Below are 12,193 nucleotides of genomic sequence, written 5' to 3' on the forward strand. Positions count from 1 at the left end.
CTCAGACAGTCAGAGCTGCATGTAAAATGCGTCCGGCATTACTGCAGCCAGAACAGAAAGTAAAATACAGTGAAAACATCACATGGGGAGAAAGGCTGATAAGGTACATTCATTTCTCCTGGGAAACAGACACACATACCAGCCTCGCTGCTTGAGTAGCTCGGTGTGAACAAAAATCCCAACAATATATACATTACTCTAGGCAAAAAATATATCTGTAAAATATGCGTGCACCATTTATTTTTCAGTAGGGTCTCAGACATGAGGCCTAGTTTTGAGAAAAGCTCAAAACCTGGTTGACAAACTTTGCTGGGAAAGAGACAGGAGGAATGTGATTCTATTGAGTCTTCTGGCTTGTATCCACTGAGCATGGTATCCTACTGGACTTCCTCTTTGGGTTTGGAACTAGGGATACCACTGGTGATTCAACTTTGGAGAAAGTAGCATCCTAAAGGTGGTTGCCGAGTGGGGATTAATGTATATATTGCTTATTGTATTTCTCCAGGATGTATTCGAGATGCGTTTTGCTAAAATGCCAGATGAGCCTGAAGAACCTGTGATTCCAGCTTCCTCTCCAGTAGTGGTGCAGCCTCCACCCAAAGTGCCCCCACCTTCATCCAGTGATAGCAGCAGTGACAGCTCCTCTGATAGTGACAGTTCATCCGACGATTCTGAAGAAGAACGAGCTCAGCGGCTAGCAGAGCTCCAGGAACAGGTAGTCTATTTATGCTTCAGAATCTGCATCACCTTTGGTCCACTTAACTGCAGTTTTCAGGTTTGGAGTAAGGATCTGTTCAGTTCCCTGTATACCCAACCATGTGCAAAATCTTGGTCTTCTGGACCACATTGGAGTTCATTATTTTGCAAGCCTGCAACTTAAGACTTCAAAGGAGGAAGAGAACCCAAAGTTCTCAGATCTATAGCAGGTGAGGGGGGGGAGTGAACATATGTTCTTTATAGCCAGTGATCATAAGCTTTTTATCCCAGGACTTACAATTCTACTTGAAAAGAATCAGGCAGAGTTTACTTTCACACATTCCTCTTGTATGTACTATAGAATTCTAGTGTGGAAAGAGTCTGGAATCACTTTGGGTCTATAATTTTTGAATGGCCTGTTTGACTGAGTCTTCCTCCCAACTTTGGAGCTAGAAAGGTGATGAGTATCATTATGCTACTGCTGGGACAATCTCTGCCCACCTTTCTAGCTTCAAAGTTGAAAGGCAGGATTGGTTGCTGACTATGGACAGCACCACACTTTGCTTTGTGAGTAAAATTGTTGAAGCCTGAGTCTCACACTCTTTGCACTGTTGATATGATGTGAGGAGAGAAGAAGCATGGGCTAAAGGAGAATCTTGACCTTCCATGGCTATCTTAATTGCTTTAGCAACTAGAGCAGGGGTCCCCAGACTTACCGGGCTTCGGGCCGGTGCCCGCCGCGCTGACCGCGCGGAGGGCAAGGGAGTGCGCACGCAGCGGGCCGGAGGGCGGGGGAGTGCGCGCCCGTGCGCATGCGCACACTGTCGGAAAGAAAATCGCCGAAGATCGCTTGTGCGGATGCGTATGGGCCTCCCCCGACCCGGAAGTGCATCGGAAATGACGTCTTCTGGGTCGGGAGAGGCCCATACGCATGCGCACAAAGGATTTTCGGCGATTTTTTGCCGATTTTGAAGATTGTAAGAGCGGGCGGCGGCAGCGGGCGGCGTCGCGGGCCGGATTGGGAGGTCAATTGGGCCGCATCCGGCCCGGGGGCCGTAGTTTGGGGACCCCTGAACTAGAGTTAAACACTTCTTTTTTTCTTTTCTTTTTTTGAAATACTTTTTATTAAATTTTCCAATTAAAACACATCAAATCACATTGAAATTATTCCCAATTACATTTTTACAAATCCAAATTAATCATACAATTCCAATTAAAGGAAACATTGCAATTATAGCCAATTATACTTAATTTTTCGGACTCCCATGCCTCAGATTCCCAGAGCTCCCTGCTAATCACCAATATCCCTTGCTTCCTTTTCAATTTATCCCTTATTTAACAGCCTCTGATATAAATATCACATATTTTCAAGTCCATTACTGTCCTTTCTTGGCCTCTGAGTTTACGTTGCCAGCCGGATGTTTCCAAATACTTTCTGTCTCTCTGTGGACTGTATCTGTAACCTCCCTCCGATCTCTGGCCCCTAATATTAATTAAGTCATAAATTATATCCAAATCCCTCTCCATGGCTTCTCTGAAAATAGAATCACAGTCTTTCCAGCAGAAGAAAAGCCAGACGTCCCTTCTCACTCTTCTCAAAACCGGGCGACTTCTCTTCTACCTCTGACTGCATTCCATTCAAGCGCCATCTTGTTTGATTTATGAACTGCGACACAAATCTTAAATCCTCCTTACAGACACAAATCTTTAGCATCTCAGCCAGGGCAAGGATTTTAAGGGAGATTTTTGCAAAGATGTCAAATTATATATAATTCCTCCAATTTCATATTTCTTTAAAGTTCCATGTCCACCAGTTTGTACTCTCCATTATCCTGCTGCTCTACATCAAGTCCGATGTTCCGTCCAGGAAAGGTATTTGATAAATTATAGGCAAAGAACAAAGAAAAAGGTTGCACTTACCTGTATGGTGTCTCGGATTCTCCAGATGCTCACTCTTCACTCCTGCGATGTTTCCTCTTATCTCGCATTGGCCGTAATTCAAATAATTCTCTCTGCTACTCAGGGCTGTGTCCATAAGCAATAAATTTTCACTCTTTCATCTGAGGCATGCCCAAAACTTTCCTCTAATTAAAATTCCAAGTAATGGGACCCATATGCCTGGTGGGTGGCTTCCAGGAGTGCCGACTCCAACGGGTGCTACAGCCCAGCCCCCCCCCCCCGCAGGGGTCCGGGTGGGTTAAGGAGCATCTGCGGCCAGCGGCCCCCTCCCGTAGCGTCCCGGGAGGGGTAAGGGAGGCTGCATACTCCCAAGGCAGCCACCTAAAAAACACAGTTAGAGCGGAGAAGATGGAATTGTCCGCCATTCCCTCCAGCAGTGGGCAGAGTCTCCAGAGTTAAACACTTGTTTCTTCCCTTCCTGCTCAGTCGACAATATTGCTCATGTAGAATGAATGGGTGATCTTGATAACATTACACACAAAACTTTTAGTAAAAAGGCAGTTAGATGGGCACCAAAGTAAGCAGAGGGATCAGTACTCCCCCCCCTTTTTTTTTGCAAGGGGAGATTAAAATGAAGAGATCAGAACAAAATTGTATTGATCTTTATGTCCACTCCTTAGCTTAAAGCAGTGCATGAGCAGTTGGCTGCCCTGTCCCAGCCACAGCAGAACAAACCAAAGAAGAAGGAGAAAGACAAGAAAGAAAAGAAAAAGGAGAAGCACAAAAAGAAAGAAGAAGTAGAAGAGAATAAAAAAAATAAAACCAAGGATCCACCACCTAAGAAGGCCAAGAAAAATAATGGCAGTAACAGTAACTCAAGGTCAGCCTTCTATGTTCAATTCTTTACTTTATTTGATTTGTTTGGACTGAAGAATAAGTGTGTTGTCAGGATTATGGCAAAACTTCCAATCCTTCAAATATCTAAAACCCAGTTGAATTCACATTATTTTCAACCATATAGTATTATGAAAGTAAAACTCTAGTTATACAGCACTACCATTTATTTGAGCTTTCTTGGCTTGTAGGAAAACTAAGTATGTACAGAATTTTGGTTTTAGCAGATCCTTTACCTGATACAAAGGCTTACTCCTGCAGTCGCATTTTGTGCTCTAGATTTTGAGGAGCAATTGAAGACTTTTTGCATATTAGAAAACCTTAGTATCAGTAAAATCATTTCAAGCAGTCCTTTAACAGACTGCTGTGTTGGTAAATTGTAATTATGAGGCTGTATCCAAATAAGTTGTGCTTGAGTACACATTGAAATTAATCTACCTAATTTAGTCTTAATCTACCTAAATTAATCTACCTAATTTAGTCATGTTTTTTAATTTATATGGGTCTATTTCAGTGGATCTATTCTGAGCATTTATATTGATATTTTTTATTTATATTTATGATTTATATTGATATTTTTGTTTTATATAAGGCCAATATTTTAAGATGCAGAGATCACCACCCAGTGGGTGGTGCCTTTCCGTTTTAGAGTGAAGACATAAATTTCTCTAAACTGGCTCCTGGAGTTTTGTCCAATGTGTGTGTTCACTGTGGAGTAGGACTACATGTTTTAAAAAGACCAGAAACAAAGTTTAGGTTTAAATATAACTAACAATCAGTTAGCTTTTTAAAATAATACTAATACTACTACTACTACTACTAATAATAATAATAATAATGTTCAGCTGCCAACTGCTATGAGAAACAAATGGAAGTATAGGGAGTAATTAAGCGTGGAGCAATTCTGTCCCACTGAGTGGTTCTTTATGGTCTCTGTGCAGTCCCACTGCACCTGCACAGAGCCCACTCCAGGAACATTCTAGAACTTGAGGCAGGGAGCTGGCATTCTTGCCCCTTCCTTTGGGGGGGGGTTATTTTTGAACTGTCTGGACATCTATCAGGTGATTACCTAATTTCCATACTCCGTTTGTCATCTCCTGTGGCACCTTCAATAGTGTAGTCTCTATTGCAAATACAGCAAATCATTATGCTGTTCCTCCCTTACCCACTTTCATAACAAACTTAAGATTGTATTTGCATTCTGCAAATATGTGTTGCTCCCCTGTGATTTTCTTCTTCTTTTCTATATGTCATTTTATATGTACTGTTATTTTGCTGAAACAGTAATACTTTGCATTTATATAGCCCCCTGAGTATTCAGTGATTTTCATATAGATTATCTTGGTAATCCTTACATTAACTCTGGAAAAGAGGTCGTTATTATTGTTTCCAAATTACAGGTGGGTAGAGGGTATGAGATGATGGCTTGTCTAAGGCCACCTAGTAAGGCTATATGACTAAGGTAAGATTTGAACTGTAAAGTTCTTGACTTTCAGCTCAGATTATTAGGCATTTGACTATGCCAGATTTCAGAATGTAGCAGACAATGCTAACAAATTGCAAACATAATTAACAACACACTTTAGAATAGCATTTTGCTGTCTGTCTAAAATCATTGTTTTGTAAAATAATGAATTAATAATTGTTCTTTTAAGTAGTAAGAAGGAGCCCGTGACTCTGAAGAACACCAAGCCACCTCCTGCTTATGAGTCTGAGGAGGAGGAAAAATGTAAACCAATGTCTTACGAAGAAAAGAGACAGTTGAGTCTGGACATTAACAAACTCCCTGGTGAAAAACTAGGCCGGGTTGTCCATATCATCCAGTCAAGAGAACCCACGCTGAAAAACTCCAATCCTGATGAGATTGAAATTGACTTTGAGACATTAAAGGCATCCACATTGCGGGAGCTGGAAAGATATGTAACATCTTGTTTACGGAAAAAGAGGAAACCTCAAGGTACCTTTCAAGCTCAGAGCAGTTGTGTTGCATTCCAGCGCTGTGTATTTAATCTCTTGCCACTGTATAGAGAGATGGGGGAACATATTAGTATTCAGGCACTATAAACTCATGCAAGGAAAAAGAATCCCCCATTCTAGCAAATGATGGATTAGATTAATAATAAAGAACAGATCTATTAGATGTTATCACTGGACTTTCTTGATGGCCTATGATTGGATCATAGTGTTCCTCAGTTTATAACTACATTACAAATATTTTCTCTTCAAACAGCTATAAAAACATACCATATTTCTCTTTTATGCCCATTTTAACTGTTTTGTAAAACTTATGAATGTTCTATTTATTATGAAACTGTTCACCACAACCAGACACAAAACTTTTTTTTAGTTGCAGATAATATTTCTAAGACCCATAGGTTGGTATCTTATAAAGCAACGAACAAAGGCTCTATGATACTTCTCCATTGCTGGAAATTATTAAAAGTTTTTGTATTAATAATTGACTACTTTCGCATACACATTATTCAAAAGAAGGACAAACTTTCTAAAAGAGGTGCACAGCAGAAAATAAATGCATTTTGAAGTAGTTATTACCATTTGAGAAATCTGAAAGTTTTTAAAAGGTTTCCTTTTTTGTATCTAGAGTCCCATTAATTTTGCATTGTTTTTAAAGGACTATACAACAAGGCAAACTTTTCTTCTACATATTTTATGTTGAAGCCTTGGAAAGAAAAAGAACAGCATGGCAGCACATTCTCCCTGTGCTTTTGAAAGTATTGCTTCATTTGGCCCAGTTAAAAACATATCAGTATGCACAAATCTTCCACAGGGAAAAGAGTAGCAAGGCCCATAGTGTTTAACGGGAATACTGCATAGCACAAGAATGGGTTCTGGATTATATTCTTATCCAATGACAATACTGTGCTATTATCTTGTTGCAGCAGAGAAAGTGGATGTAATTGCTGGTTCCTCTAAAATGAAGGGGTTCTCCTCCTCAGAGTCTGAGAGCACCAGTGAGTCCAGCTCCTCCGACAGTGAAGATTCAGAAACAGGTTAGATGCAGATTATTTATAGACTCAGTCCTATACCTGTTTCCTGTATAAATAAATATGTTTTTAGTATGGCTTCGTCTTCTTAATTTTTTTTATTTTTTATTTGGTCTTTGTAAAGCAGTATATACAGTATATTTTCTGTATATGAAGCTTACCCAGTTTGGATCCAACATTATAAAGAGGGTATCACATCTGATTGCTTCAAAATGCACTGAACAATGCTTTATTAATTTAGGATGGCAGAGCCACTTTATCATTCGTGCTACGGTACCATTTTATGTGTCTGATGGTTCAGATTCACAGCTTTTAAAAAAAGAATATTTTCTAAACTGGCTTCTCATCTAATAGAGAGTAAGATACACTTTTATTAGTGAGCGTTCAGTCAGCTTGCCAAAAGGTAGATACAGTGTATGATTGTGTATTGGAAAGATGGCATTGAGAAGTAATTGGAAAAAAATAGACTGAACGCAGGGCAATCATCATACTGAAAAGCTTTGTTATTTCTAATTAACATTGCCTTAGTATATTTTTGCTGTTAACTTTGAGAGCTCTTACAGGTTTCATTTGATACTCCTCATGTGATCCTAAAGTTGTTTTTTATTTGAATGATGCACTTAGTTTCGTGCTAACAATCAATATTTTAAAATTAATAAATATGGCAGAATAAAATTCTGTGCACTCTTTAGACCCGCAGTTCTCGCATGAACTGCAAAAGCATTTTGCAGTAAGTTCTTCAAATATTGACTTACCTTAAGGTTTTATTCATCAAAGCCATAGGCTGGATCCAGACTTTGGATCCAGCAGTGGGTTCCTTCTGGTGGAGAGCAGGGAGGTGATTTTTGTCAATTACATCCTTCTCACTGCAGTCGCCTGTGGAATTGTGTGAGATGTGGTGCTGGGGACTGCAGGGGAAGGTGTAATCATATTTCAGGATAGGCTTGGACTTTAGTGTGCTGGGGGTGGGGGTGAGGAAATCGACATTTTCAATTAGTTATAAGCAGTAATAGTTTCACTGACCTTTTCCTATGTTTAAAATGGTAAATTGTGTTCAACTGAAGTTCTAGAATACACTGTTCTGTATCACAAAAGGAGCTTCTATAGACTGCAAGAGGCCCATTCCTAGTATCTATATACATATGTGAAAAGGCCCTTGAGTTTGTTTAGAGATAAAGATGGATGATGATGATGATGATGATGATGATTCCTAGGGTGGTTTTTTCTATGTTGGCAGGAATGATAGGAATTTTCTATGCAGATAATAGGACAGCCAGATGCAAAAGAGGACAAAGGCTCCTTCCTGCATTTTTAACAATTGTGTAGAAGGAATTTTAGTTGGTGTACCTTATCATGCAATCTACACCTGCAGAACTTCTTTCTTCTGCAAAACTATTAAAGGTGCATGAGCTGTATTCTCTTGCATCTGGTTGCCCTAGCAGGTTATTTTCAAAAAACGCTTTTAAATTAAAAATTAATTTCAGATTTATTTGATCTTCCATGTTTTGTTTTTTACTCTGTTCCTTGGACTGTCTTGAATTTCAATAGGAAGCTTCTTTAAAATGGCAATTAGACTAGGTTTTCTGTGAAACAAAAATGCTCTACCAGTTTATATGTGAGCAAGGTATTTTACAGTATAAGTTTGATTAAAACTTTATTTGTGTTGTTCTTAAAACATAAATTTATATGATTTAAATGCTTTTCTTCATATTGATCAGGAATTGATACTAGGATATGTTCTCCAGCTCTTGATCAGCCCTAAAACAAAGGTCCCTGACTTGTAGTTTGTTTTCTCAAAGCAAGTTTGATGTCATTAGAGTGAATTTAACTTAAGAATTCTCAGTGTTCATAGTAGACATAAGAGTAAATTGAGGTGCAAGATGTATTTTCCCCAGAACATTCATTTTAATGCTAAAAAAAAGAGGCAGAAAGCTTGGTCTTCATTTTACTATCAGGTCACAAGCCTTGCTGGGATACAAGCAAGGGATACAAGAATGTATTTAGTGATACAAGAATGTATTTAGTTATCCTATCTGATATTTATGCCTACCCAGCTGCCTGATAAGCATAATATATATGAATGACTCAGAAAAGTCATTCTGGCACATTCCTGCTTTTCTCTCACCAGTTGTTAGAGAATGCTTATAAAACAAGTGGCATAAACACTTAATTTAAAAAGCAGTTTGGAAATCTGGTGAAAGCATTTCAAAAAGCATCTATCTGTGATGTATACTTGGTATTTTCCCTCTGGGATTCCCTTTAAAAAATCAGCTGCAAAATTCCTGTTGCTTTTTAAACTCGGGGGATGTTAAAAAGTTTGGGGTTCTCTTGGACAAGTGGCCAAGAATAGGTGGGTATATGCAGGTGCTACAGATATCATGACCAAAGCAGGCAGTTAAAAGAGGAACTTCTTCACAGTGGAACACAAATTATGGACATTCCATCCTAGATACATCTTCCCCGTTTTTATTTATTTTCAACAGTTTGGCTCACTGTGTTGGTTGCTTTAATCTGCTATGAGTTGTTTTTTACAGTCGTACCTCTGCTTACGTATCCCTCTGGATACGTAAATTTTGGGTTGTGAACGCAGCAAACCTGGAAGTGTATACTTCCGGGTTTTGCCCCGCACACATGCACAGAAGGGCGCCTCCAGTTACGAAGTTTTCGGATGCGGCTGGGCCTCCGGAATGGATCCCGTTTGTAACCGGAGGTACCACTGTATAAGCAACCTTAAAGATGTCTTAAGTGTGAGGGCAGGGTTATCCTGGGATGCCTCCAGTGTATAATATAATATTTTAATTCTGCCTGTTTTATACCTGTTTTGTACCAATTTCACATTAAAAATATTGTAGTGCAAGGTTATTTCAGAAAATCTGATTTTGAGGTTGAAGTCCACTTCAGGGGATTTAAGTTTAGTTTTGTAATACATTGATTGCCTACACATGTTCTTTGTGCATGTTTGGTTATACGCAGTGTGTCATATACTGAATATAAAAAGGAAGTGTGTGTTGTGTCCAATTAAATCATTGCACATACAGTATGACTTCTGTGACTACAAGTGAACCTCCCCCACTCCCAGTCAGCTCCAGGAGTTCCCCCAGGCCTCCAGAGCAGATTGGGAGGAGAGGGAAGGGAAGTTTCATTATTCTCATGGAAGTCATTCTGTGTGTGCAGTGATTTAGTTGGCTATAACCCATTGATTTCTTCCACAATCATCCAAATCAATAGAGCACTTTATCCTTAGGGAGGGAAAGAGATTTAATGTGTTGGGGAATCCCGGTCTGCAAAGAAAAATCATATAAGCCACAGGAAACAATTTTATTTAGTGGAATCAATTAGCCATCATTCATATAGGTGAATCCAACTAAACTTTGGGATTTTTGCTGCATTAGAAAGGTTCAAAGAGTTTAATAATAAGATAGACCTTTCTTACCAATATTTGAATTGTTTTAAAATTATACTTATAAGGCTTGTGAATTCTATCGAACAGTGTTGCTCTGATGACTGTCTGTCAACAGAATAGGAAGGGGAGCAATGTTCATCAATTCTCCTTCCTTCTCTGCTGATCCATCCACACCTATAAATCTGTTATGTTCAAAGAATTTCCCAACCCTCTGGGGCAAGTTTTGGGAAGGCAGTTGCAGAGATGGATCCAGAGTGTCCCATCCACAGAAAGAACTGAGTGGGGAGGAGGCAGCTTATGCTGATTCCTCCTTCAGCCCCTGCCTCACCTCCTATGCTGTTCTAGTAACCCTGTGGAGCAGCTGGCTGCAGGAGGGAGGAGAAATTTGCAAAACGTGCCTCACGCCCAGAGGGAGTGTCCCATGAATAGAACTCCAGTCACAGGAACTCTAGGTCCAAGTCAATATGTATGATTTTAAATCAGATATAAAACAAGGCAATAATATTACCTTGGGTGTGATTGTTGTAAATGACTTGTAGTATCTTAACCTCTTGATCTGCTGACCTTGCTGACCCCCACCCATGGAAAAAATGGCAAGTGGAAAGCTAGCATGGTGGTGGCCTCACTGGCGGTAGAAAGCATAGGGCTCTGAAATGTGGGGGTGGAGCAAAGTTGGCCATGGATCTGCTTAGATTCAAAGCTGCTTCATTTCTCTGAGAGGGACCTCATCTAGGCCCCATACCTGTATCAGTTTGGAGCTGGCACAACTAACCTCTCATTATCAAAACAGGGCTATTGAAATAATTAAAGCACTTTCAATTTTAGCTGGACTTTAATATGTTGATGCTTTTTTATTTTTAGTGAATTCTTTCTTCCTTCTTATACCTTGACTTGCAAGCAATAGACCAGGCATCCCCAAACTTCGGGCCTCCAGATGTTTTAAACTACAATCCCCATCTTCCCCGACCACTGGTCCTGTTAGCTAGGGATCATGGGAGTTGTAGGCCAAAACATCTGGAGGGCCGCAGTTTGGGGATGCCTGCGATAGACTCTTGTTACATGAGCCTAGTTCTCAAGAACCAGCAGGTGAGGATCTAAGAGCAGGTTCAGACTTCAGCTCAAAGAGTAGAGTCAGTTGTGAATTCACCCCATGTGTCGTAAGTGGTCTCAGTCCACAAGAGAAGCAAACTTAACTATGAGATACTCCATCATAGTTTAGACTAGTGCTTATCTGAACTCTTACATACATTTATGACCTCTCAGCATGTTACTTAAGAGTTATCTAGGCTGATGGAGACCTTTGCAAAAAATTTAGATCCCTGTTTTGGTTTATACCCACAGAGTTGTTTGTTACATGAGAAGCCTCTTCTATGAGTAAACATTCTTATATGCTATGACCATGATCTAGAGGTATGTGCGCACCAGAGTTTTCTTGTCTGTTTCCCTTCCAACAGCTCCTTCTACTGAACCTCCTCCAAACTACTTTTTTAAAACCTCTTCCAATTTTAAAAAGCAGTTTAGTGGTTTGGCATGAAAGCTGCTGAAGGATTGGCTTCACTGGATGACAGCCTATATAAATTGGGTCGTCTGGTTTCATTCTGAATTGCCCCACTTTGATCATACCTCTCCTAGTAGTAGGAAGGTGGAAGCTCTCCTTTCATGCTGCAGGTTGGAGCAGGCTAGTAACCCTCATTTAGGGGGAGTGATATTTCGGGTAGGAAATCCTCCTTTTAAAAAAAAGTGTTTAATGTTAGTTTGCTACTGCAAAGCCCCACAGGTCTTCGTTGCATCTACAGAGCTTCCATGTGAAAAAGGATTTGCTATTCCGATCCATACCAGGTACAGCTCTGCACATGTTCTGTGGAAGCCCATCTACAGGGGAGCTCTGTTTGATAAGCAGCTGCTGGATTGTCTTTAAGATTATAACATAACCATTAAGTGTATTTAATTTCAACAAGGGTACTTTATTCTTATTGTCCTCTACACTTTCCCCCTACAAACCAGAATTTTTGAATTCTTAGAAACTAAGCACCAGCATTATAAATAGTTGCCTTAAAAGTACAGTATATTTTCAATATGGTTGTGTATATGCATACCTGAAGGCATAACAAACAATATCTAAAATTTTAATCTTTTTTGTACTAATGGCTTGTAATAGAATTATTCAGTGTACATACTGTCAGTCGCAAGAAACACTATGTATAAAGTTGATCTAATCTAAGCTTTTAGGATTAGGGAGGCTACATATTGAAATGATTGCCTTTGTGCGTACAACACTACAGCACAGTGCTTTCTA

General features: G+C 39.7%; 1 protein-coding gene across 13 annotated transcripts in view; it reads left to right on the forward strand.

Moving 5' to 3' along the window:
- BRD4 (bromodomain containing 4) overlaps positions 1 to 12,193 on the forward strand; it is an 81,370-nt gene that overhangs the window by 50,316 nt on the left and 18,861 nt on the right. For 11 of the 13 annotated variants that reach the window (XR_015948416.1, XM_035104762.3, XM_088663098.1 and 8 more), the window contains 4 exons: positions 506 to 715; positions 3,276 to 3,475; positions 5,145 to 5,446; positions 6,390 to 6,500. Coding sequence is in view for 12 of the 13 variants with exons in the window: in XM_035104762.3 (XP_034960653.1) it covers positions 506 to 715; positions 3,276 to 3,475; positions 5,145 to 5,446; positions 6,390 to 6,500 (823 nt within the window). In the remaining variant the exon portion in view is untranslated. The remainder of the gene's footprint in view (positions 1 to 505; positions 716 to 3,275; positions 3,476 to 5,144; positions 5,447 to 6,389; positions 6,501 to 12,193) is intronic. The other 2 variants (XM_035104766.3, XM_088663102.1) reach the window with 1 other exon arrangement.

This window comes from Zootoca vivipara, chromosome 2 (genome assembly GCF_965207765.1).
Source record: "Zootoca vivipara chromosome 2, rZooViv2.hap1.1, whole genome shotgun sequence".
Lineage (NCBI taxonomy): Eukaryota > Metazoa > Chordata > Lepidosauria > Squamata > Lacertidae > Zootoca > Zootoca vivipara.